The sequence below is a fragment of the Schistocerca gregaria genome, chromosome 2 (assembly GCF_023897955.1).
Source record: "Schistocerca gregaria isolate iqSchGreg1 chromosome 2, iqSchGreg1.2, whole genome shotgun sequence".
Classification (NCBI taxonomy): Eukaryota; Metazoa; Arthropoda; class Insecta; order Orthoptera; family Acrididae; genus Schistocerca; species Schistocerca gregaria.
This window is the reverse complement of record NC_064921.1, coordinates 191,298,131-191,322,129: the sequence shown is the minus strand read 5'-3', so window position 1 is coordinate 191,322,129 and position 23,999 is coordinate 191,298,131. Positions and strand designations below refer to the sequence as shown.

Sequence of the window (23,999 nt, the reverse complement as noted above, 5' to 3'; positions counted from 1 at the left end):
AATGGCATTTGACACAGTGCTCCATTGCAGGCTGTTAATGAAGGTACGAGCATATGGAATAAGTTCACAGATATGTGAGTGGCTCAAAGACTTCTTAAGTAATAGAACCAGTATGTTGTCCTCGACAGTAAGAGTTCATCAGAGACAATGATATTATCAGGAGTGTCTCAGAGAAGGGTGATAGGGCCGTTGTTGTTCTCTATATACATAAATCATTTGGCAGACATGGTGGGCAGCAATCTGCAGTCATATGATGATGCTGTGTTGTATGAAAGATGTAAGAGTTGAGTGACTGTAGGAAGATATAAGATGACTTCAACCAAATTTCTAGTTGATGTGATGAATGGCAACTAAATGTAGAAAAATGTAAGTTAATGAGTAGAAAGAAAAAAAACCTGTAATGTTCAGATACAGTATTACTAGTGTCCTGATGGACACAGTCATGTCGTTTAATATCTGGGCATAATCCTGCAAAGTGATGTGCAATGGACCGAGCATGTGAGAACTGTGGTAGAGAAGGAGAAAGAATGAGTTCAGTTAATTGGAATAAATTTAAGGAAAGAAAGGTTGACCTATGAAGCAGACCATGTATAGGACACTGGCGCAACCTATTCTTGAGTACTATTCTATTGTTTGGGATCTGTACCAGCTCAGATTGAAGGAAGACGTCGAAGAAATTCAGAGGTGTGCCACTAGATTTGTTCCTAGTAGGTTCGAACAATGTGTAAGTGTGTGGAGATACTTCAGGAGCCCAAATGGGAATACCTGGAGGGAAGGCAATGCTATTTTCAAGAACACTATTGAGAAAATTTTGAGAACCAGTATTTGAAGGTGACTGTCGAACGTAAGGACCAAAAAGATTAGATATGAGAAATTAGGGCTCATACAGAAGCACAGAAACTGTTGTTTTTCCCTCACTCTACTTGCAATTCGAACAGGAAAGGAAGTGACTAATAGTAGTACAGGGTACACTCCGCCATGCACCGTACAAGGGCTTGAGGAATTTTCACGTAGTTGTAGATGAAACATGATATTGTAAATACTGAGCAAACATTACTGACTTGTCACTGGCGTACCATTTTCCCCCCACAAAATATTGATGGCCTTACAATGAATTCAACAACGTTTGAAGACTAGCTAGTTTCCTTACACAAATTTCAGAAGTACCAGTGCAGTCAGGCTTCAGATGTGTGAGGTCATTTGATTTTGAATGTACTTTTGTTTTTATTTATATCACAACATACTTCAGTGCAATCTTTCCAATTCATTCTCGTAGTTTCCCTAAATAAGCTATTATGAAAAACTTGATTAAAAAATTCCTCCACAGTCACATTCAAACAGAGTTCTTTATTTCATACCTCTTTCAGAACTATAATGACATTTTCAAAAACATGTACAGCTAACACAAAGTGCTCCACAATTTTCATTATATAGTTAATGTTGGTAAGTTTTCTAAAATGGTAACAGTGATGTATACTTGCAGACTGAACTGATGAATGAAAATTTGTATCAAAGACTTGATTAAAACCTGGTCTTCCTGCTCACGCTAAGGCACCCTGGCACAGTTGCTTTGCATAACTGCATGGATAACCTAGCATGTCTCCTTCCTTAATCCAAATTTCCCATTCATGCCTCAGCCCACTTGGTATTCCCCCTGAACTCAAGCAGCATTGCAGAAGCACTCTAATTCTATTGCAGTAGCACCTAAGCATCATACAAAACAGGGTCCTGCCTGTAGCCCAGGCATAGGTGCTTTAATCAAATGAAACTATATGGTTTCAGAGACCTTTCCAAGTCTCCAAAATCTGTGATGTATATGTGCAGATTGATGTGACAAACAAAAATTTGTACCAACGCCAGTATTCGAACATGGGTCTCCTGCTCAATAGGTAAGATGCGCTAACCACCACACCCACCTGGCACAGTGGCACTGGGAATGTGGATTGAGGAGAGAGGCTTGCAAGTATAGTCTATGCAGTTGCGCAAAACCACCATGCCATGGTTGCACTGTGGTTAGTGCACCTGCCTAGTTAGCAAGAGACCTTGAGACAGGAGAGGCACCACAAGACATTTTAATTTTCACTGTGTATACTTTTACAATTAAATTCATAAAACACTGTCAGCATGACCAGGAAGGACTCAAAATTCACACTGGTAGCAGTGGAAATTGAAAAACTTAACACTATAAATTTTATTTGCATGTGAAATTTCATCATTTTTTCACATACTATTGGTTGCATTTGTTGCTATAGGTAAACTTTTCTTCATAAGTAAGAGAGATTCTTCCATGAACTTTGCACAGCATAGAAACCATACTTACAGGTGCATGAAACTCTAGAATTTCTGTAATTTATGAAAAAATGAATGAGATGTTATGTTTCAGATTTCATGTTTAGAAAAACTCAAATTCTATTGTTAATTATCTGAATTTTTACCGCAGTTTTTAATAGATCTGGAAAATTCTAGAGTTTCATACAACTGTAAGTATGGTTTGTATGCTGTGTGAAATTCATCAAAGAATCTCTCTTACTTATGAAGAAAAGTGTACCTATAGCACAAATGGAGCCAATAGTAAGTGAAAAAATGATGGAATTTGAAACTTCCACATGGGAAAAATATCTTAAAAACAAAGATTCAAAGACTTGCCAAGCGGGAAAGCGCCGGTAGATAGGCACAATGAATAAAACACACAAACACACACACAGAATTTGCTTCTTCAGGAAGGAGAGGGAAAGACGAAAGGATGTGGGTTTTAAGGGAGAGGGTAAGGAGTCATTCCAATCCCCGGAGCGGAAAGACTTCCCTTAGGGGGAAAAAAAGGACAGGTGTACACTCGCGCACACACACACACACGCACACATATCCATCCGCACATACACAGACACAAGCAGACATATTTAGGCAAAGAGTAAGGGCAGAGATGTCAGTCGAGGCGGAAGTACAGAGGCAAAGAAGTTGTTGAAAGACAGGTGAAGTATGAGCTTGGTAAGAGAAACAATGTGACTGATGAATAATGAACAACATATACAATTCCCCCCCACCATGATTGTATACACAGCTTTCCATACTGTCCATGTATTTTTCGACAGGCACCAATAAGCATATACACTGTCTGAGGACACAAATTTTGTTGTACTAAGTAATTAATTGTAAAATTATGAGACAGAATACACACATACAAAAGTAAAACACTGTCCCCTAACCTTTAGAACTATTGGTTGTTTCGCCGGGGAGGAGAGAGGGTTAGGTTGAGGAAATTTACAATGAAAGAGCAGATCCTGGTTTCTCCTCATCCTCACAAAAGGTATCTGTCTCTTCTTGGTTTCTGAGTGACCTGCACTTCTTTTTTGACCTTCCTGAACCCATCCCTCTCTCCATCTAGAATAAGACTAAGATAATATCACGTACCGTTATATATATATATCTCTCTTGGCATTACAAAATATTTCTTCTCCTGAAGGTAAAATTTTATAAATTCCTTGAGGGAATTTTCATTTTGGTCTATGTAACTAGCTGCAATTTCCTTGTTATAATACAGTCAGGTTTCACTTAATATGTATTGCGAGAGTAGTTATTTGATTACTTTTAAGCATTTCTTTCCTGGATATCTTCTTTTCAGTAGCTATATGATATCATACCTGCATTTCTTCTGCATAACGCCATATCAGCAACTGGTGTCCATCTCTGTGTTTCTGGGTTGTAGGCCTCAACACTTTTACGTACTAATGGGCCATCATGTCCTCCAACAGCATACAAAATTCCATCCAGAACTCCAACACCTACAATAACAGCATAAATATATATTTTAATACACTGAATCGTTGCTTCAACAACGACTTTAAAAAAATCAGGAATGAACAAATCACAGAAACTAAGTTCACTGTTGTGCACCCTTCTTTAACTCTGTTTTGTGTTTGAATCCTACGTGCTCTTCTCTTCCATGTACTAGTTGTGACTAGTTTTTGACCCGCATCATAACTTTTCTGTCCATTCTGTTGAGAACTTTTCCTATAATTGTAACAACATGGTTTCAATAGTTCTATATCCTTTTTTTTTTTTCTATCGGATTTTTACTATTGCCATTGCCCTAGACATTTCTTGTCATGTCTTCACTTTGCACTGTCATTTATTTTTGTGAATGATAGAGGGTCACGATACATTTAAATTAAATAGTCTCTACCTTGAATTTCAGGCTACTACAATAGCTACTTGTTAAGTTCAAAAATTACAAAAAGGGATAGTGCTGTATTCTCACCTGCACCACTTCTCCGTGCAGACATCTCTGCGACTGGTGACCATGAATCTATTTCAGGATTATAGCATTCAACAGAGCTTAAACATTGTCTTGAAGCACCATCATAGCCACCAACCTGAAGGAGAACAAATTGTTGTACACAACAGTTGGCTCAAACATGATTTTAAACATAACAGGAGAATGAATGATTGTTAAGCACAATGGAAAAACACTTTACTGCTTTTCTCACAGTAACTGTAGGCCATACATCTAAAGGACCCAATTTCTACCAAATTTATTATTTTTGATGAGAGGCCCCCAGTGGTGGGATCGACTTTTTCAAACTATCTATATGATGATGTAGGTTAAGGTCCCAGGTATCTTACACTGCAGCCATTCAGACTGGTAGCTCTCATTTGCAAGTAATTGAAAAAAATTAAATAAATAATGCAGAATCTCGAGTGACACACAATAGCGTTAAAAAAGCTGGGTTGCATAATTTGGTTGTGTGGTATAATGGATAGGGTAAAAGCTTAATATGAAGGAGGATGTGGGTTCGAATCTCGCCTTGTGCAGTATTTTTTTATTTTATTTTAAAATCTTTATCAAAATAACTTTGGTCATCATTTTTGTTTACCTAATGTATTTAAATGTAAGTTCTTATTTACATTCCTTTGTCACACTATTTTAATCATAAAGCAAGTTCTTTATTTGCTCTCATTTTTCTTCCTATAATTCTTTCTGCACTTGAAATATTTCTTCATGTGTTTTTAATTAATATTGCGTGTTAATTTAATTTAATTTCTTTTGTTTTATCACCATATTTTGTCCACATTATTGTGTTCATTATATGTATTTCTCATTTTACTTCTACTTATAACCCCACCTTCCATTTCAATTTTCATCTGTGTTCTTTTGTCAACAGTATTCATCAGAGACAAGGGTATCATCAGGAACGCCCCAGGGAAGTGTTATATAGGACTGTTATTATTTTCTATATACATAAATTATTCAGTGGGAAGGATAGACAGCAATCTGCTGCTATTTGATGGTGGTGGTGGTGTCATGTACAGTGAGGTGTCAAAGTTGAGCGATTGTAGGAGGATACAAGATGACTTAGGAAAAATTTCTAGTTGGTGTGATAAATGGTAACTAGCCCTAAATGTAGAAAAATGTGAGTTAATGTGGATGAATAGGGCCAAAACCCATATGTTTGGATACAGCATTAGTAGTGTCCGGCTTGACACAGTCATGTCATTGAAATATCTGGGCATATTCCTGCAAAGCGATGTGAAATGGAACAGGCATGTGAGGACTGTGCTAGGAAAGGTGAATGGTTGACTTCTGCTTATAGAGCGAATTATAGAAAAGTGTGGTTCATATGCAAAGGAGACTGAATATAGGATGTTAGTTGGAGCTGTTCTAGAATATTGTTCAAGTGTTATGGATCCATACCAGGTCTGATAAAGGAAGACATCGAAGCAATTCAGAGGCAGGCTGCTAGATTTGTTACTGACGTGTTTGAACAATATGGAAGTGTTACGGAGATGCTTTGGGAACTCGAATGGGAATCCCTGGTGGGAAAGCAATGTTCTTTTCAAGGAACACTATTGAGAAAATTTAGAGGATTGCCATTTGAGGCCGACTGCAGAACAATTAAGTTGGTACCAACATAAAATGTGTGTTAGCACCATGAAGATAAGATACGAGAAATTAGGACTCATGCAGACACATATAGACAGTCATTTTTCCCTGGTTCTATTTGTGGGTAGAACAGGAAAGGAAATGACTAGCAGTGATACCCACCTTCCACCATATGCCGTAGAATGGGTTGTGGAGTACTGATGTAGATTCCAGGATGTACTGAGTGAGTTACCCCATATGTCCAATGGGTTATCACCAGTAGAGGCAATGCATGAGAATTATGGGAGAGCCATTACTAAAATTGTTTAGATGACATCCTTCAAAGGAACAAGAGACAGCAGCAACAGACAATACGATAATAGGTAAGTTACACGAATCAGCCCAGAGTAGTCTACTCAGGTTTAACAAAATACCACAGATGTACCCTTTCTTAGCACAGTTGATTTAGTTTTAGTGAAAGACATCCATTATAGCTCCAACATAAAGAAAGAGACAAATAAGTTCTTTCCACAGTATTGTGGACCTTTTAAGATGGTGGGAATACAGCATCCTAAGGCACTGTTCTTGGTTGACCCACATACAGGTCTCAAAAGTGGACTACACAATGTTGATATGGTTAAGACATACATGCTGCAAGGACACTTTACCCATTTTACAAATTTGGTGGAACTATGCCTGTTGGAAGTCTGAGTTAACAACTTTGGTAATGCTTATTTCGTTTCTCCAAAGCCATTTTCCCTATTAGACTATTCTATATCCTGTTCTACCTTATTTAATAAGTAAATTGCATCCTTTTATGTGAAAGCAAGAATTTAGCACTAAAAGTTGCTCTGTGAATAACTGGAATTATCGTTTTTTAAGTATTTTTAATATGTAGTATGTTCCTTACAGAAAAAGATGCATTCATAGGTTATCTATGTATACCATTATGTATAACTGCAATTTTATATTTTTTAAGAGGAACCATACAAAACGGTAGGGTTTTCTATTGGTTTTATAAGGAAGACTCTTTATGAGTAGCTGACAGAGATACTATACAATAGATTTGTAACAATGATGATTGACGATTTATTAATTTCTTTCTTTTTCATGTGGTGCTGTTCTTACTCTCCACACTTACAGCAGACATTTGCTAAGGTCAATTTTTGGGATTTGTGATGGTGAAGTTGTGGCAAGTCCATCCAGTAGGGAATGCCAAACACCTTCTCCCTCCCACTTCACAATGAAGAACTTTACAAGAACTGGAAATTCCTTGGGGTGGCGGCTGGTAAGGGATTCTGTCTTTCAGGACTATCTTCTTTCTTTTTTCTCATTAACAAGCCTATTCTTTTCTTTCCTTTCTTCCTTCTTTGCCAGGAGTACCATTTCTATCTTTTGCCTGGAGTACCAATTCTATCTTTCACACTGTCCATATTCACACGTTTCTCTTTTACATTTGTTTCTATCACACTGTGTTGTCCCAGGATGGCTGAGGAGAGCAACATGTGTGTAACGATATGACTTGGACAAATGGACATAATTTTTGCAAGACACATGTGTTGTGTACAATGCCAGTATGTTGCATGTTAGGCATGTCATATGTTGTGGGACAAGATAATGGGGGAAAGCCCGTGCATGCCGTGGAACACTCTGAAATATGATATGCTAACATGAGTGTAATGAGCGGAAGATAGCAGTGCCATCTAGCGAGAAATCATTTAATTGATAGCAAAGATGCAATAACAAGATCACTTTATCAGTTTCTAATACAGAGAATTAACTACACACAAAACGGGAGTAGCACACAAGGAAACTAGGTTAAATTTAAGTAACAGTAAAGTTTGATCACTGTGAGAGGACATAAGTGATAATCACCTGGATATATATTACGATACATGTGTTTTATAAAGTAAGTGACAATGGTGAGAAGAAAATAGAGTTAGCTCAACAACCCTGGCACATTTTGTCATCATATAAAATCTGTTGAGTCTTCAAAGGATAAAAATGGCACAGTTTCAGTCTTTGCTTTGTAAAATGCCATGTGGTATTTTTAGTGATAAATTGAACTGTATGTGGTGGATCAAACGCTGGGGGTAGGGGGGGGGGGGGGGCAGGTACAGCAATGAACATGTGGGTAAAAGCAATTTTGTATAGAGAGTATGGTTTGTTATGCTTTAAAACTGACACACAAGAAGTGAAGGAACCCTTTCCTGTTAGAATGTGAGAAATGAAACTTACATACTGTGCAGACAAATTTTACATGGTGAAATGTATCCCACTTTACGTGAGCTGAGTTGAAATGGGTAGGCAGACCTACAGAGGCTGTCCTACATCTGAAGTGAACCTGCAGATAGGTATACCACATAGAGGGGGCTAGTCCTTCGGTTAGGGGGATCCACAGAGGGGTAATCTCAACCATTTTTGGTGAGGAATGAGCAGGGGACACTTCCATCCGAAAGAAAGAATGGTTGCACAATATCTGCCAACACAAAGGGTTGAACTCAACTATTAAGTTTGGAGAAGATGTGTTGGATGTCAATTGGTCACTTTGTCAAAGGGGTATTGAAATATTTCAGGAGCAAACAAATGTACAAATCTTTCATATGGATGGTTAAAGACGAAATTAAGTATACTACTAATGTTAAACCACTGCTGTTACTTAACAATGTATTTTAATTTAAAAGAAGAACACACATCCTACGTTCTTAAAAGCTTAAAGCACAATTAATGGTATAGAGTGTGTAATGATCAAGCATGAACACCATCGCACACTTACTAACTACGAGACATCTTCAACGCTAACTCTTCAATACCAAATGAAAACATTCCATATATTTATTAGGGGAAATCAAACAGATAACAAATTGTAATATGATACCAGATTTAAATTTAATTGCAAAGAGCGTGTTAACCTTCGAGCGGTTGTACCTGTGTACAAAATGCACCAGTCACAAATTGCCTTGTCTTGTATCTTTCCATTGTTGTTTTAAAATTGCAAGCCTGTATCTCTTCCTTCACTACTGCTTCAGCTAACACTGTGATAAGTTGTGTTGTCACACATCCACAAAAGCAGCAGTATTACAAAATAAACAGTGAGCTAATATAACAATGAATTCGGTCAATTTTTGACAATATAATGTAACTGGATAGGCAAAAACTCTACTCACCTAGTGGCGGAAGAACACACAAATAAAAGGAGGTTATAATTAGGCAAGCTTTTGGAGCCAGTGGCTCCTTCTTCAGGGAGAAGGGTTGAAGGAAAAGGATTGGAGAGGTCTATTGTTGGGAGCTGCACCGGATGAGATTTGGAAGAGCTTAAAGGTTGAAGACAGGTTAATATACAAGACAGAGAATACTGCTAAAACATCATGTATGACTTAATAAGAGTGAAAAGCTGAGTGCATTGAACGTAACAGAGGTGGGAGGGAGACAGCAAAAAATAGACAGGTATGAAAATAAAAGATGTAGAAAACTAAAATGGAGTGAAGAAAGGAGTAGTTACTGTGAAGAAATGCTGAAATGGAAGAAACTAATGTAAATTAAAGCAAGTTGGATGGCGAGAACCAAGGACATGTTGTAGTGTTAGTTCCCACCTGCTGAGTTCTGAGAAACTAGTCTGGGAGCAAAATGCAGATGGTGTGTGTGGAGAAACAGGCATTGAGGTAATGATTATTATGTTGTAGAGCATGCTCTGCAACAGGATATTGTGTGTAGCCTGTATACTCCCTCTTCCTATGCCCATTCATCCTAACTGATAATTAAGTGGTAGACAGGCAAAACCAAACAGTGTTTATATAACAGCTGGCGTATGATGTGTCGTCTCACAGGTGGCTCTTCCTTTGATAGTATATGTTCTGCCAATTACAGGGCTGGTATAGGTGGTGGTAGGAGGGTGCATAGGGCAAGTTTTGTGGCTGGGATGGTCACAGGAATAGGAGCCATAGAATAGCGAGACAGGTGTAGAAGGAGCATAGGGTCTGACAAGAATACTGCAGAGACTGGGAGGGTGACAAAAAGGTATTCGAGATGTGGTGGGCAAAATCTCAGACGGAATGAGTCTCATTTCCGGGCATGATTCTAGGAAGACATGGCCTTGTCAAAGTAGCTGATTAATACATGCATGCTCTACAACATGACAATCGTGCCTTGATGCCTGTTTCACCACTTGTGCTATCTGGATTCTTCCCCCAGACATCAGTTTCTCATAACTCCACAGGTGAGAACAAGTGCTACAACATGTACTTGGTTCTCACCACCCACATGGCCTTAATTTAGGTTAATCTCTTTCATCTTTCACTGTCCCCCTCCCACCCCTGTTACATACAATACACTCAGTTTTTTCACTCTTTTGAAGTCACACACAGTGTTTTAGCAGTAATCTCTGTCTTCCATATTATCCTGTCTTCCACCTTTAAGCTCTCAGGTTTTCAAACCTCATCTGGTGCAGACACCAACAATCAATCTTTCCTTCTCAATCCATCCGGTGAGCCTCCCTTGACCCACAGTTCTGGGTGAGTTTTCTGAAATCCATCCATTCTCCTAGACCTCTCCAGTCTTTCTCCTTCACCCCTCTTCCTTCCTCTTCAACCCATCTGTCTGAAGAAGGAGGCACTGGCTCCGAAAGCTTGCCTAGTTATAACCTTCTTTTATGCTTGTGTTGTGTCACTACTCAGAAAATATACAGTGGGTGATTTCATCTCAAATCATACAGGTCATGTCAATTCATGGCCATGAATTTTACTGGAAAAAATATATATTAGGCCTCTACACCATAAGTGTTAAGAAATAAAGTATTTTTGTCTTATCTTAATTTCTGTAAATAGTATGGCCCTCGGAAATATGTATATTTTGTAAATAATTCTTAAAACAGTAGAGAACAAAAATATATAACTAATAAACTAAAAGTACTTGAAACCTGACAAGTGTTTTCCATTAAAGCTCCCTGTTAAAGCGTTGAAATTTAGTTGAGACTCACAAACTTATGGGTTTCCTTTAACTTACAAATATACGATGTAAATACAAACTGTAAGTTAATTTTTCCACTTAAGATATTTTTTTATTATTATTATTTTTATTTGTAAAGTCTCAGAACCCTTTCTTTCCTGTCATATTAACAAATACAACTGATGTAATTATAAACTGTTGAAAAGCTGTTTGGTTAATATGTTAGTGGTCAGTGCAAACACAGTGGACAATATTTTTCTGTGTAAAGTGTTAAAAAATTTTCAACATTCTGTATATTTCGCATCACTGAATTTCTATTGTAAAATATACATGATGGCAATACTGTTTCCAGCACTCTTCTTTTCATAACAAATCAGCGAGAACTTGCATATAAATCATTCTGCACTTTGTTTTGTGTCTGGTTTGAGCTTTTTGTTAAATACAATGTCAGTGAGGAAACACAGTAGAGAAAGAGCAAGGTGTGTGAACTATACACAAAGATTCAAAAAGATGGTGTTTAAGAAAACTGAAAAATACTTCACAGGTGTTGGAAATGTGTCATGCGTGTTTAAGAAAAATCTTGGTTTTTATTGTGCAAGGATTCCTAGACTCACTACAAGAAGAAATTTGGTTACAACCCACCTGAACAATCACCATCACCCAATGTGAAAATGAAGAAGACAGTGTGGATGTTTATATTCCTGGGTGTGAAGTTGTTGATGCGTTGAATGTTAGCTTTTCTGCTATAGCCCCTCCTATATCCCCCCTTAAACAACCAGTGAAGGTAAGAAGCACAAGAAGAAATCAGCATTTAAAAAGAAAAGTGGAAGAAATTGAAACAAGTTTTACACAAGCCACATCATCAAAATTTTGTGAAATGTATAATGTAGACGCACTTGGTGCAGAAACTGAAGACAGTGATATGTGCACAAAATGTGATGTTTGGTTTCAAAATCTAAATACAGCTATCTCAGCAGCCATTTATACTGAGAAGGTACAGCTACTGACACTGATACCAGGTAGCTACTTTAAGCAGAACATACAGAAATATATACCCACTTCCTCACATTATTTGATTTCAAAAGCTTGTAAAGTACAGAAAGAGAAAGGTATTTGGGCATGGCCAGATTCTTACTGTGGGCATCTGTTACAAGATGATATGCTTAATTTTGTTCTGGAATATTACATAAATGATGACAAAGATTGCAGCAGGTAAAGTCCTAACCAGGCTGATGTCATCTCTGTTACTGAAAATGGTGAAAAAGTTAAAAAAGTAAAAAGACATTTTGCAAGATCAATAAGAGAAATATACCTCCTAATGAAAAAGGAGAATCCAAATTTAAAAATTGGTCTGACAAAATTCTACTCCTTACAACCAAAATGGGTAAAATGCCAGCCAGCGAAGGAAATGTGCACATGTATTTCCTGCACTAATTTGAAACTTGTTTGTTTTGCCATAAGCTGTGTCACAGGAAAGAAGTACAGAGATGGATCTGATGCTTTTGTATATATGTTGAGAGCCACAAGATAAATGTTGGTTGCAGGACTGTGTTACACGTCCTGGTGCTAAAGTGATGACTGTTGAAGCATTACACCTTCAGGATACTGACAATTATATAACCTATGCATTGTGGGAGGGAGGAGAGTCGGTGAACAAGACAGTAGACCCAAAGAAGTTTATTAAGAGGTTAGGTATTGGGTCATGAAAACAATAGCTCACCAATATAACTGGAGGATTTGAGAGACAGGCCATAGCATTCAGTCCCATAATACTGAGAACTAGTCTGTTGCTTTGTAGAATGAAATTGAAACCTACCACTGGCACACATCACATATATCAATATTTACAGGTATTGCTCTCTTCCTTGGAACATCACACTGTTTTGCTATTGTCAGTGAAGATCTCTTTTATGACAGTGCACAAGCATGCTATATTGTCAGCATGCTAATTGATGACATAGCACCTAGAGGCCATGCATTTCCTAAACATGTGTATGTGACTGAGGGTGCAGCCTCTCATTTTAATAACTGCTTTCAGCTTTATGAGCTTTGTCAACACTGTAGTACACAAAATTAAGACAAAAAATGGATATTTTCAGCAACAGGTCTTGGAAAAAGTGTATCTGATGTGGTAGGAGTCCTATGTAAAGATCTTGCAACAAAATTTAATCTCCAGCATGAAGCAGTTGATGCTATAAGAGATGCTACTGAATTTGTACACACCATATCAACGTTAGTAACAAACATGAACCTCTTAATTGTAGATGAAAATACGTTAAGGGAGATCCATTTAAAACAGAAACAAGAGTGGGTCTGCTATGAAGCCTGTGGCTGAAATTCAATCAAGTCATCCCGGAGTGTCACATACATAGCAAGAATGGTTCTCCACGAAATGTAGCCTGTTACTGTGTGTGTGAAATGCAGAGACCACAGCATACATTAGAAGACTTTGCGGCAGACCACTTCATTTCTTGTGTGTATGACAATCAGTGGTGAGTGGCACAGATAATAAGTGTCTCTAATGAGCTGGAAGATATAATTATCTTCTTTATGACACATCATTGTCCTGCTAATGCTTTCAAATGGCCATCATCGAAAGATCAGTGTGCAGTTCCCATTTCCCAAGTACTGCTCTTGTTGGATCATCCTTGTCTGTGTGCAGATTCAGCTCGGCTACACAAGCTCAATGAGAAGCAGATGAAAAAAACAAATGAACTCTTTCCAACAGTGCAGTGTTGATTGTTACATCATAGGCAATTTTAATTTATGAAACGTCATGAAGAAGTAAAATCATGACAGAAGACAGTAATAATTTGTGAATAATATCATAAAAAGAAAAATGGGTACAAATATTCTATATCTCATTTTCTTTTTATATATAAAATTCTTTCAAACAAAATTACAAATTGTTTTCCCACTCACTTATATTGTTGTAAAGTAATCATCTTGATTCAGAACCACCAGTTTTGCATGACATTTACATAAAATCAGTGATCAATTTAAATATTTAAGTGTCCATGATTTTTTGACCTTGAGAGTAAAGGTCTTAAACATATATCTACCTAAAAAAATTCTCACATTTTGTACAGACAAGTGTTGCCTACTCTGATTGTAAAGTCCCAAGTACAATGAGCAACTAAAGTACCATGAAATTTTTAGAACATTTAAGATGGGGGTTTTGGAGAAATATTTCAAGTACTTAGGATGCATATTCTCACAGGATGGCAACATAGTGAAAGAACTGGAAGCGAGGTGTAGCAAAGCTAATGCAGTGAGCGCTCAGCTACGATCTACTCTCTTCTGCAAGAAGGAAGTCAGTACCAAGACTAAGTTATCTGTGCACCATTCAATCTTTTGACCAACTTTGTTGTATGGGAGTGAAAGCTGGGTGGATTCAGGTTACCTTATCAACAAGGTTGAGGTTACGGATATGAAAGTAGCTAGGATAATTGCAGGTACTAGTAGATGGGAACAATGGCAGGAGGGTGTCCACAATGAGGAAATCAAAGAAAAACTGGGAATGAACTCTATAGATGTAGCAGTCAGGACGAACAGGCTTAGATGGTGGGGTCATGTTACACACATGGGAGAAGCAATGTTACCCAAGAGACTCATGGGTTCAGCAGTACGGGGTAAGAGGAGTCGGGGCAGACCAAGGAGAAGGTACCTGGATTCGGTTAAGAATGATTTTGAAGTAATAGGTTTAACATCAGAAGAGGCACCAATGTTAGCACTGAATAGGGGATCGCGGAGGAATTTTATAAGGGGGCTATGCTCCAGACTGAATGCTGAAAGGCATAATCAGTCTTAAATGATGATGATGATGATGATGATGATGAATATCTAAATACGCAAAAAATTCAGATTCTTTCATCTTTAAGTGCAAATATTTTGACAGTTTAAGAATTACATACATCAATGTTATAGCTGACAGTAAGCAGTCCTTCCACGTCATCATTTTTCAAGGCAGTTAATGTCCTTTGACTATTCATATTTTCAAAACATTATTTTGAAATTTGCAAAAATTTACAAATTTTCATAATTCACTAAAAAAAAGAAAAAAAAAGAGCTCAGAAGTGTGTATGTATTAATCACATCTCATAGCATTGGGAACAAAGTATTTATTGAAAATAAATTCAGATCTCTATCACTTTCCCTTTCTTTATGACAATTTTTTTAATTTTCCTATCCGTTATGACATTTTTCACAAATACTCTCATTTAGAGGTGTCTGTAGTATGGTAACAAATCATCAGACAATCAAAATATTGCAGTTTTGGAAAGGTATCAAGTGCAACTTAAACATATATTCTTTTCAGCAAACTTTGAAATTGTGATGTGACACATTAACCCTTGACCTGTATGATTTGAGATGAAATTGCCCCAGTGAGCTAGATGAGAAAAAAAAATTATGATCTGTGCAAGAAAAGACCCAGATTCTGAGCTAGCCACACAAACCCACAATGAGGAAGTTGCCCGCAAGATAATTAGTAATGGGATAAGTAATCGCCTGCAATCTGAAGCAAGGCTGGGATCTGGGCTGTTTAGTGCTTTGAGTGTATTATTACCATGGGGTAACACTTATATGTGGCAACAGACTGAAAAAGTGAAAGTTTTTTTATTGTTGCTTAATTAAACAGTGATTTAGGTCATACAATGTAAGTTTATTTTATCATTGTTTAATTAAACTAAAATTAAACTGTGATATTGCTCATACATGTTTACTTTGGCAACAAACAATAAAACAGCTACTTCTGACAAGTACACAAAGCACTTCGCACGCCTGCTCATGTTATAAAAAATGGTGTGCCAGCTTCAGAGCTAAAGGAGTTTTGCATGATGTCTTTTGTCTCAATGGGGGAATCTGTAGTGTAAAACAGTTATTCATGAGAATGGCCTGTGTTCTAGTGAGGATTCTCCTGCTGGCAAAGATGGCAGTGTCTCTTATACAAATTTTATTTAGAAGGAACAATCCACCATGTACACCCCGATCTGTCATCTGTGCAGACAGTACATGTGCAGTGAATTAACATAGTAGGGGCAAGGTGCCGTGTAGTGAGTGCAGTAGCACCTGCTGGACGTGAGACAGACTACTTGGTAATGGAATTTTAAGTTTCCATTAGACACCAACAGCAGTCACGTGGGTTCTGGTTGACCCAATGATGCATACCTGTTGAGCCACACCTCCAGTGGCTCTAGGCTACGAGTGTACTATGTCATCACGATATAGTATGACCAGCAGCAAACACACACGGCCCACTCACAATCATAGCCACTTCGTTATGTCACACTGTGCAGATGCCGTCTAGTTGCAGCTCCCACAACACTGTTTGTGCTTCAGTACAGAGAGACTATTCACTGTTGACACTGATGAGCTGGACTCTGTTTCTTGCTACATTATTTACAATTAGTCTCCATACACTTAGACAAAAATAAGTAAGTTTTCTGTTTTCTGTGTTAACTTACTTGCTAATCATTTCTGCTCCTGTCCTGCTTCCCTACAATGACTGTTGCCACACCACTCTGTAGACCTCTTCTCCTTACAGTTGTGTACGAAGTCATACACAACAGGATATGTTTCCACAATTGATGTAAATAGTGGGAACAATACAGAAGATTATCGTTGAAGAAGTGTTCGGCATTCAGTAGTTGGAAGTAGTGGGACACTTTCTTACAGCATCAACCTTCCTGGATATGAAGTCAAGAGGAATAAGTTTGCGCATCATCACTGTATACAGTAGCCGGATCATGAGAACAAAACCAAAAGGTGACTGTATTGGAAGATGAACAATCAAAGGTAACTTAGACCACATCACACTGGCAGATCACAATGTTACAGCCAAGTTGACATCCCCCCCCCCCCCCCCCAAACCACACACACACACACACACACACACACACACACACACACACACACACACAGTGTAGGGGAACACAGCACATTCCAACAGGTAAACTTACCTTAGGATGCTTGTCAGGAAGTGAACACCTTCTGAATGAAAAAAGAATTTGTTAAGTCAAATGATTAAGAAATTGTCAGACAGTGACTGTATATGTGAGGGAGAGTTGGTATCACTGGAACTGAAGAGATTAGATCCACACTTCACTTGGAAGTCAAGGGTGCCATGGACGTATGAACTTGGCAATCATAGTCCAGTCATCACAAGACATGGGGGAGAATAGTATGAGCTGTACCCCAAGATGTGTCGGTAAGCAACTAGTCTTTAAGAAGATGGATATGGGGGGCAGCCATGCCAGCCTTTTATCAAGGATTTGTCCCAAAAATAGAGACTGTGCATAAATGTTCATGTACTTGTTCTTGCAAGTAGAGTTATGGGTTTCAATTGAGCATCATCAGTCCTCTGATGCATTGGATGCAGCCAGCCACGACTTCTTCTCCTGTGCCAACATCTCCATCTCCGAGTAGCACTTACAACCCACGTTCTCAATTAATAGTTGGCTGTTTTCTTACCTATGTCTCAACATACAGCTTTTACCCTATACAGCTCCCTCTAGTATCAGGGAATTTCTACCATTATGTTCCATAATTGTGTCCCTCTTCTTGATAATGTTTTCCAAATATTTCTACCTATGCCAGTCTTATCTTGTCGGTCTACCCCATTTTCAGCATCTTTCTACAGCACTATATTTCAAAAGCTTTGAGTATGGTCTTCTCTAGTTCCCCCACAATCCATGGTTCAAATTCTGAACAATAATTTTCCTCAAATTAAGGCCGATGTTTGACACTAGTAGACTTCTTTTGGTCAGGAATGCATCCTTTGCTTGTGCTAGTCTGCTTTCTCTGCCCTCCTTGGTTCACATGTCACACATTATTTTGCTTTCAAGGTATAATTCCTTCATTTCATCGCTTCTTAGCTCCCAGTTTTGATGTTAACTTTATCATTAATCTCATTTCTGTTACTTCTCATTACTTTCTTCCTTCCTCAGTTTATTATCAATCTGTATTCTCTCTTCAGAAGTCTGCTCATTCCATTTAGTCTGTCCTGCAACTCTTCCTCACTTTCACATAAGATGGCAATGTCATCAACGAATCTTATCATTGATGTCCTATCACCAGGAATTTTACTCCCACTCCAGAGACTATCTTTTATTTCTGTCATGCTTCTTCACTGTTTAGAATGAACAACAGAGGAGTAAGGCTGCATCTGTCTTACACTCTTTTTAATAAGAACACTTCGTTGTAGGTCTTCCACTCTCAGTGCTCCTTCTTGGTTCTTATACATACCATCTTTCCCTACACAATTTTCACATATTTTTCTGAGAATTTTGAATATCTTGCACCATTTTACATTGTTGTTGACAAATCCTATGAATGGGTCTTGATTTTTCTTAAAACTCATTTTTGTTACCAAGTGCAGTCTCAGAACTGTTTCTGTGGCGTCTACTTTCCCTACACCATCCCCTAGACTATCAATAATATTGGACAATAATATGGTGCATATACTGACAGCTGGCAGTGTCAAATCTAAGATGTACAACTATGGCAGATACGGACACCATCTGTTATTTGGCTCTTGGGCTGGCTTCACCCTCATGCAAGGGAAACAGCAACTGCGGATGGCTGAAGGAGTGCTATACAAAGAGAAGAAGATTGATGTAAGAAAATTTACTGGATTACCTGAGGATACACTAGCCTCAAGATTATTGGAACTTTCTGAGGATGGATGCTCGCTCGTAAGATGTACTTTTGCTAATGGTTACACCTATAATTGTGGTTATATCTGTAGAATATTTATTTGTTTATATCAAATTTTAAAAAGAAGAAGTACACAGATTTTTACTTAAATAGTGCTAAAATTTTCTGGTCCTTTCAAGCAGTTCAAGGCATCAAAGTGTTAGCTCCAGTAGCTTATCAGGACCAGCTCTGCTTTTCAATGCACTCAAAGTTCTTTCCAGTCCTTTCTTATAATTTGTACGCAATGAATTTAATTTCTTTAGTAATTTACTATATCTATAGGGTGTCACAGAAGGGATGGTCAATATTCTGGGACATAACAGGAATGATTATTCGAAGTAAGAAAAGTTCGGTAAACATGGGCCCTTAAATTCATACCTGAAGAGCTATTGTCACAGAAGAAGCTGAGTAGCACCGTGATGTAGTAGTTATATACAAACTGTTGCGCGGAGGGTCGTGAGTTCAAAACTCACCTGCACTGTACAATTTTAATTTCTATACTAGGTTCAAGTACATTCTTGAAGTATCCACAAATGTCAAGAATCATTGTACCGGAATGTTCTGTACCTGTATATACACTATAAGTGTTCTGGCCGGAGGCAGTTCACTCCGCACTCTTTTATGTACCAGTGCTGAATAAACTCATGTTAAGTGAAGTTAGCATTTGTCATTCATCTAATTACACCTTCTTCTACATGACGTTATTCTGGTGGAAGCGATGGGTATTGGAACTTGTGATAGCACACATTATGGACAACAGAGTGGTTCCCATCAGGCCATGACAGAGCAGCCATTTACGTGGCGAGAAACCCAAGTTCGAGCCATATTCAACAGATCGCAATTTATCAGAGACAGAAGAAGAAGAGGACGTTATGATGACAGCAACTGTGTGCCACCACATGAGACATCCTTCCGGGTTCTCTGGTGATGATGGCCAAGAGCCAAACAAGCTGGCTATGGCAGCAAGAGAGGGAAAGAAAACCAAAGTGCACTCCGTGTGCATACCGGGGGGAGTCATTCCAGATGTGGAAAGGGCCCTTCCGGATGCCATGAAGGGTACAGGGTGCACCCATCTGCAGGTGGTCGCTCATGTCAGCACCAATGATGTGTGTCGCTATGGATCGGAGGAAATCCTCTCTGGCTTCCGACGGCTATCTGATTTGGTGAAGACTGCCAGTCACGCTAGCGGGATGAAAGCAGAGCTCACCATCTGCAGCATCATTGGCAGGACTGACTGTGGACCTTTGGTACAGAGCCGAGTGGAGGGTCTGAATCAGAGGCTGAGATGGTTCTGATACCATGTGGGCTGCAGATTCCTTGACTTGCGCCTTAGGGTGGTGGGGTTTCGGGTTCCGCTGGATAGGTCAGGAGTCCACTACACGCAGCAAGCGGCTACATGGGTAGCAGGAGTTGTGTGGCGTGGACTGGGCGGTTTTTTAGGTTACATGGCCTCGGGCAAGTACAGAAAGGGCAGCAGCCTCAAAGGGTGCGGGGCAAAGTCAGGACATGCGGGAGCCAAGCAGCAATCGATATTGTAATTGTAAACTGTCGAAGCTGCATTGGTAAAGTACCGGAACTTCAAGTGCTGATGGAAAGCACCGAAGCTGAAATCGTTATAGGTACAGAAAGCTGGCTGAAGCCAGAGATAAATTCTGCTGAAATTTTTACAAAGGCACAGACGGTGTTCAGCAAGGACAGATTGCATGCAACTGGTGGTGGCTTGTTTATCGCTGTTAGTAGTAGTTTATCCTGTAGTGAAGTAGAAGTGGATCGTTCCTGTGAATTATTATGGGTGGAGGTTACACTCAACAACCGAGCTAGGTTAAAAGTTGGCACCTTTTACCAACCTCTACAATCTTTTCTGTTTCCATGTTTAAAAATTGGTGTGATTACTGCTTTCGTCCAGTCTGATGGAACCTGGCCCGACTCCCACACCATTTCAATTATCCTGTGTAGCCATTTAAGACTTGACATTCCACTGTATTTGATGAGTTCCGACTTAATTTCATCCACCCCAGCTGCTTTATTGCAATGCAATCTATTGGTCATTTTCTCCACTTACTCAAATGTGATCCTATTTCCATCATCATTCCTATCCCATTGTACATCGAAATCTAAAACATTACTGATTATATTTTCACCTACTTTGAGCAACTCTTCATAATATTCCCTCCATCTGCCCAAGGCATCAACAGGATTCATCAGCAGTTTTCCTGGCCTGTCCAAAATACTTGTATTTCCTTCTTAACTCCCTTGAATAAAATAATGATGAGTTAATTTACATGACTGTATACATGATTAGTGTTAACATTAATGAACATATTTTTAGTCCTACTCAAGCAGATGCATATAAAGGCTACCAGTTAATAATTTAAAAAAATTCATCCATGGAACAGAAAGAATTGTCCAGGAGAAACAACTTTAGGTTGGATTTAAAACCTGCTTTCGTACCTGGCAGACACTTTACATTATTGGGCAGATGATCAAAAATATTTGCTGCTGCTTCTTTAACTGCTTCCTGAGACACAGCCAGCTTTACTAGTAAGTAATATATGTACTTTTTGTTCTAGTGTTGTGGGTACAGACATCACCATTCTTCTCAAATTGTGATAGATTGTTTATGATGAATTTCATTAGCAAACAGATATATTGTGATGGTGCAGTTGCCTAGGCCTGGTGGAAGGTATACCAAATGTAAATGCTGTCGACATACAGCTCGGGGGTATAGACTGGTCCTATGGATGTCATTAACCCACTGATGGCAATAAGGGAGAGTGTAACATTCATCACAGAGCTCTGAAGGATGTCTCTTTGTTGGACCCATGAGAAGCTGAGCGGTGTACCAACTCTGACCCAATACAGTCAAATCAACAGGGAGTCTTGAATGTCTCAGTCATAGAGGATAATTAAAATGTGATTGCGCCAAGAGGTGATGTATGCCACATGTCAGCATGTAGAAGATAGCTATTGGACCGCTGTTTCCAACATAACCAGATGGTTGGTTGTCACTCCTAGAAGCCACATTCATAGGGGAACAAAAGCTCCGATGATCTGAGAACTCACTAGTTTGTTGGGCTACCATCCTTTCAAGCAATTTGCAGAGCACACTGGTGAGGTTAATTGGTTGGTAGATGTCAAAAGATGTTGGGCTTTTGTCTGGTTTAACAATTGCAATGATGAAACTCTCTCCAATGTGAATGGGAAACACCTTCTAGCCAAATACTGTTTTAGATCCTAGGTAAGTGTAGTCTGTAGGTCACAATCACATGTTGGATATGCAGGGCTGGGAACCTGGATATTCTGTCACCACAAGTGTGGATATGCTTCAGGGGCCAGGCATATCCCCCATGGATTGTTTATCAACAAAAGAATTGCTGAGTTGTTTACCAACAAGCTTCCTGCAGCTGCCACTGCCGTGCCGATATACATGGAGTGCAGGTCATGGTAAACAGCCCTACCATCCCAGGCACCTATTTGTATTCACGTGGTTCCATGTTATGGCCCGGTACCTGTATTCCTTCACTGATGGATACTTAGGTCGTCACTCAACTCCTTCACAGACAGTTCAGCTCCGGGCTCCAGACTAACCGCCCAATTGGTGGCAAGGACAATTTTTTGTGACAAGTGATAAGTGTGACACTTATCATGTGATTTCTCAGTGCAGTGCTTGCTCAAGATTCATGCACTCCTGCATTTGCTCCGGTTCACTGGCTGCAATACCAGCTCCTGTTCTCGTCTGCCGCTCGGCTACCTCCCCTCTACCACACCAAGCCTGATGCTACCATGCCATGTCACATTCCCCTGGGCTCTCTTCCCATGAATAACAGTTCCTGGACAATGATGAGAAAGTTGCATCTTGACATGTTTCAGTGTTCCTCGATGTCTTTTCATTCTTTTCGCTGGACCCATGTTTCAGTCCTCTCAATAATTGTTTTTCAACTGCATCAATCTTGCTTGTGTTGTGGCAGTCTGCATATGCATCTCACTATTGGGTGAGTGTGTCCAACCAGGTACTAGATCAGGGCTGTTCATGCCTTATTACATCGCAAGGGTGTCCGCTATGCACCTGACATCAGCTGTTCGCTTCTTGGATTTAGTACCTGTGTTCAGTTGTTTGTTTGTCTCAATTCTGGTAGGCATTTCTTGAAAGTCATGTTCGTGTTTCTCAGTAGATGCTGTTTCTTGGCAGTGCTCTTTCTTCTGTGTAATTTGGTCAATCCATTCAGATGTTGTTCTAAGGTACTTTCTTTTTCTTGATATTACTGGTCTACGAATTCCTCATGTTTCCAAATTCATTCAGGTTCTCATTCAGTTGCAGTGTATTGTCAGTCATCAGAGCTGTTGTTGCCTCCATCCCTCCAATTCAGGGGTCATAAAAGCTGAAACTGTTGCAGAGTGCCATTTGACTCACTCAGGTTCCTCAGTTTTTCCATAGCATTCAAACAGTGCATCCAGAAATTTTTGTGTTTGCAAGCTGGACCACCTGCCATCATGTCTGCTGCAATTTTGTCATGCTGTGTGCCACACCATTCTTGTCCACAGAGTTCTATGCCAAACATCCCTCTCACACCGGCACAGCACTTGCACGATAGCAACACAAGCTGATCCTTTCATCATCAGCCCTATCACAACTGCCCCTCCTGTCATCAGCAACCCTGACATCACCGATGTTTGCTCACTTGCCAGCCCTATCACAGCCAGCCCATCATCTCCCTCGTTGCGGGCGCCTCTGCACCTAATCATGTGGCCTCCCCCATAGTTGTCACCAGCCCTGTCACGGCCGGCCCATGCATTGCTATTCTCAGCAGTCACTGCCACTGCTCTTGCCACTACTTCCTCCACAGCCTCCACTAGCCCCTACTTCCTCCGCAGCCAATTATGTGGCCTGCTCCGCAGTCACTGCTGGCCCTACCACAGCTGTTCCTGGTTGCACCTGTGCTGACCATGCAACCTCCTCTGCAGTCATTGCTGGTCCTGTCACATATGGACTCATAATGTGGTTCCCAGCAATCGCTGCCAATGCACTCACAGCCACTTCCTCTGCACCCATCCGTGTCCAGCCAGCCATCCCCACAGCCTCTGCCAATCCTATTGTGTGTTCTTCCAGGCCTGGACTGTGCCTTCATGTTCACCTTGCTGCCATCTCAGCCTCTTCCCATGCCTTCTCCTCACTGCCTGATTGTCTTATTCCATTCTGTTCTGGTAGCTACTTGGTACCTGCTCCACTGGATGCTGCACTTCTCTGAGATGGATGGATCCTCTTCTTCAAGTGACAAAGGCAGGGTTGGGCCAGTGCATATTCAGCCACCACATATGCAGATATGCTTCACAGGCCAGGCATAGTCCCTGCAAGTTGTTTGTGAACAGAAGAGATGCTGAGCTGTTTACCACCAAGCCTCCTGCACCCACCACAACATCTGGGTTGCAAGCAGCTGCTCCTCCATTGGCAGGTACTTAGGTTGCTGCAGCTGTCTTCGAGCCTATGCTTCAGACCAGAACACCA

At 39.7% G+C, this 23,999-nt stretch overlaps 1 protein-coding gene across 6 annotated transcripts in view; it reads right to left on the bottom strand.

The window, feature by feature from the left end:
- LOC126336657 (ring canal kelch homolog) overlaps window positions 1-23,999 on the bottom strand; it is a 129,303-nt gene that overhangs the window by 8,966 nt on the left and 96,338 nt on the right. For all 6 annotated transcript variants that reach the window (XM_050000591.1, XM_050000593.1, XM_050000595.1 and 3 more), the window contains 2 exons: window positions 4,256-4,370; window positions 3,639-3,779 (listed from right to left, as the gene is read on the bottom strand). In XM_050000591.1, coding sequence (XP_049856548.1) covers window positions 3,639-3,779; window positions 4,256-4,370 — 256 coding nt within the window. The remainder of the gene's footprint in view (window positions 1-3,638; window positions 3,780-4,255; window positions 4,371-23,999) is intronic.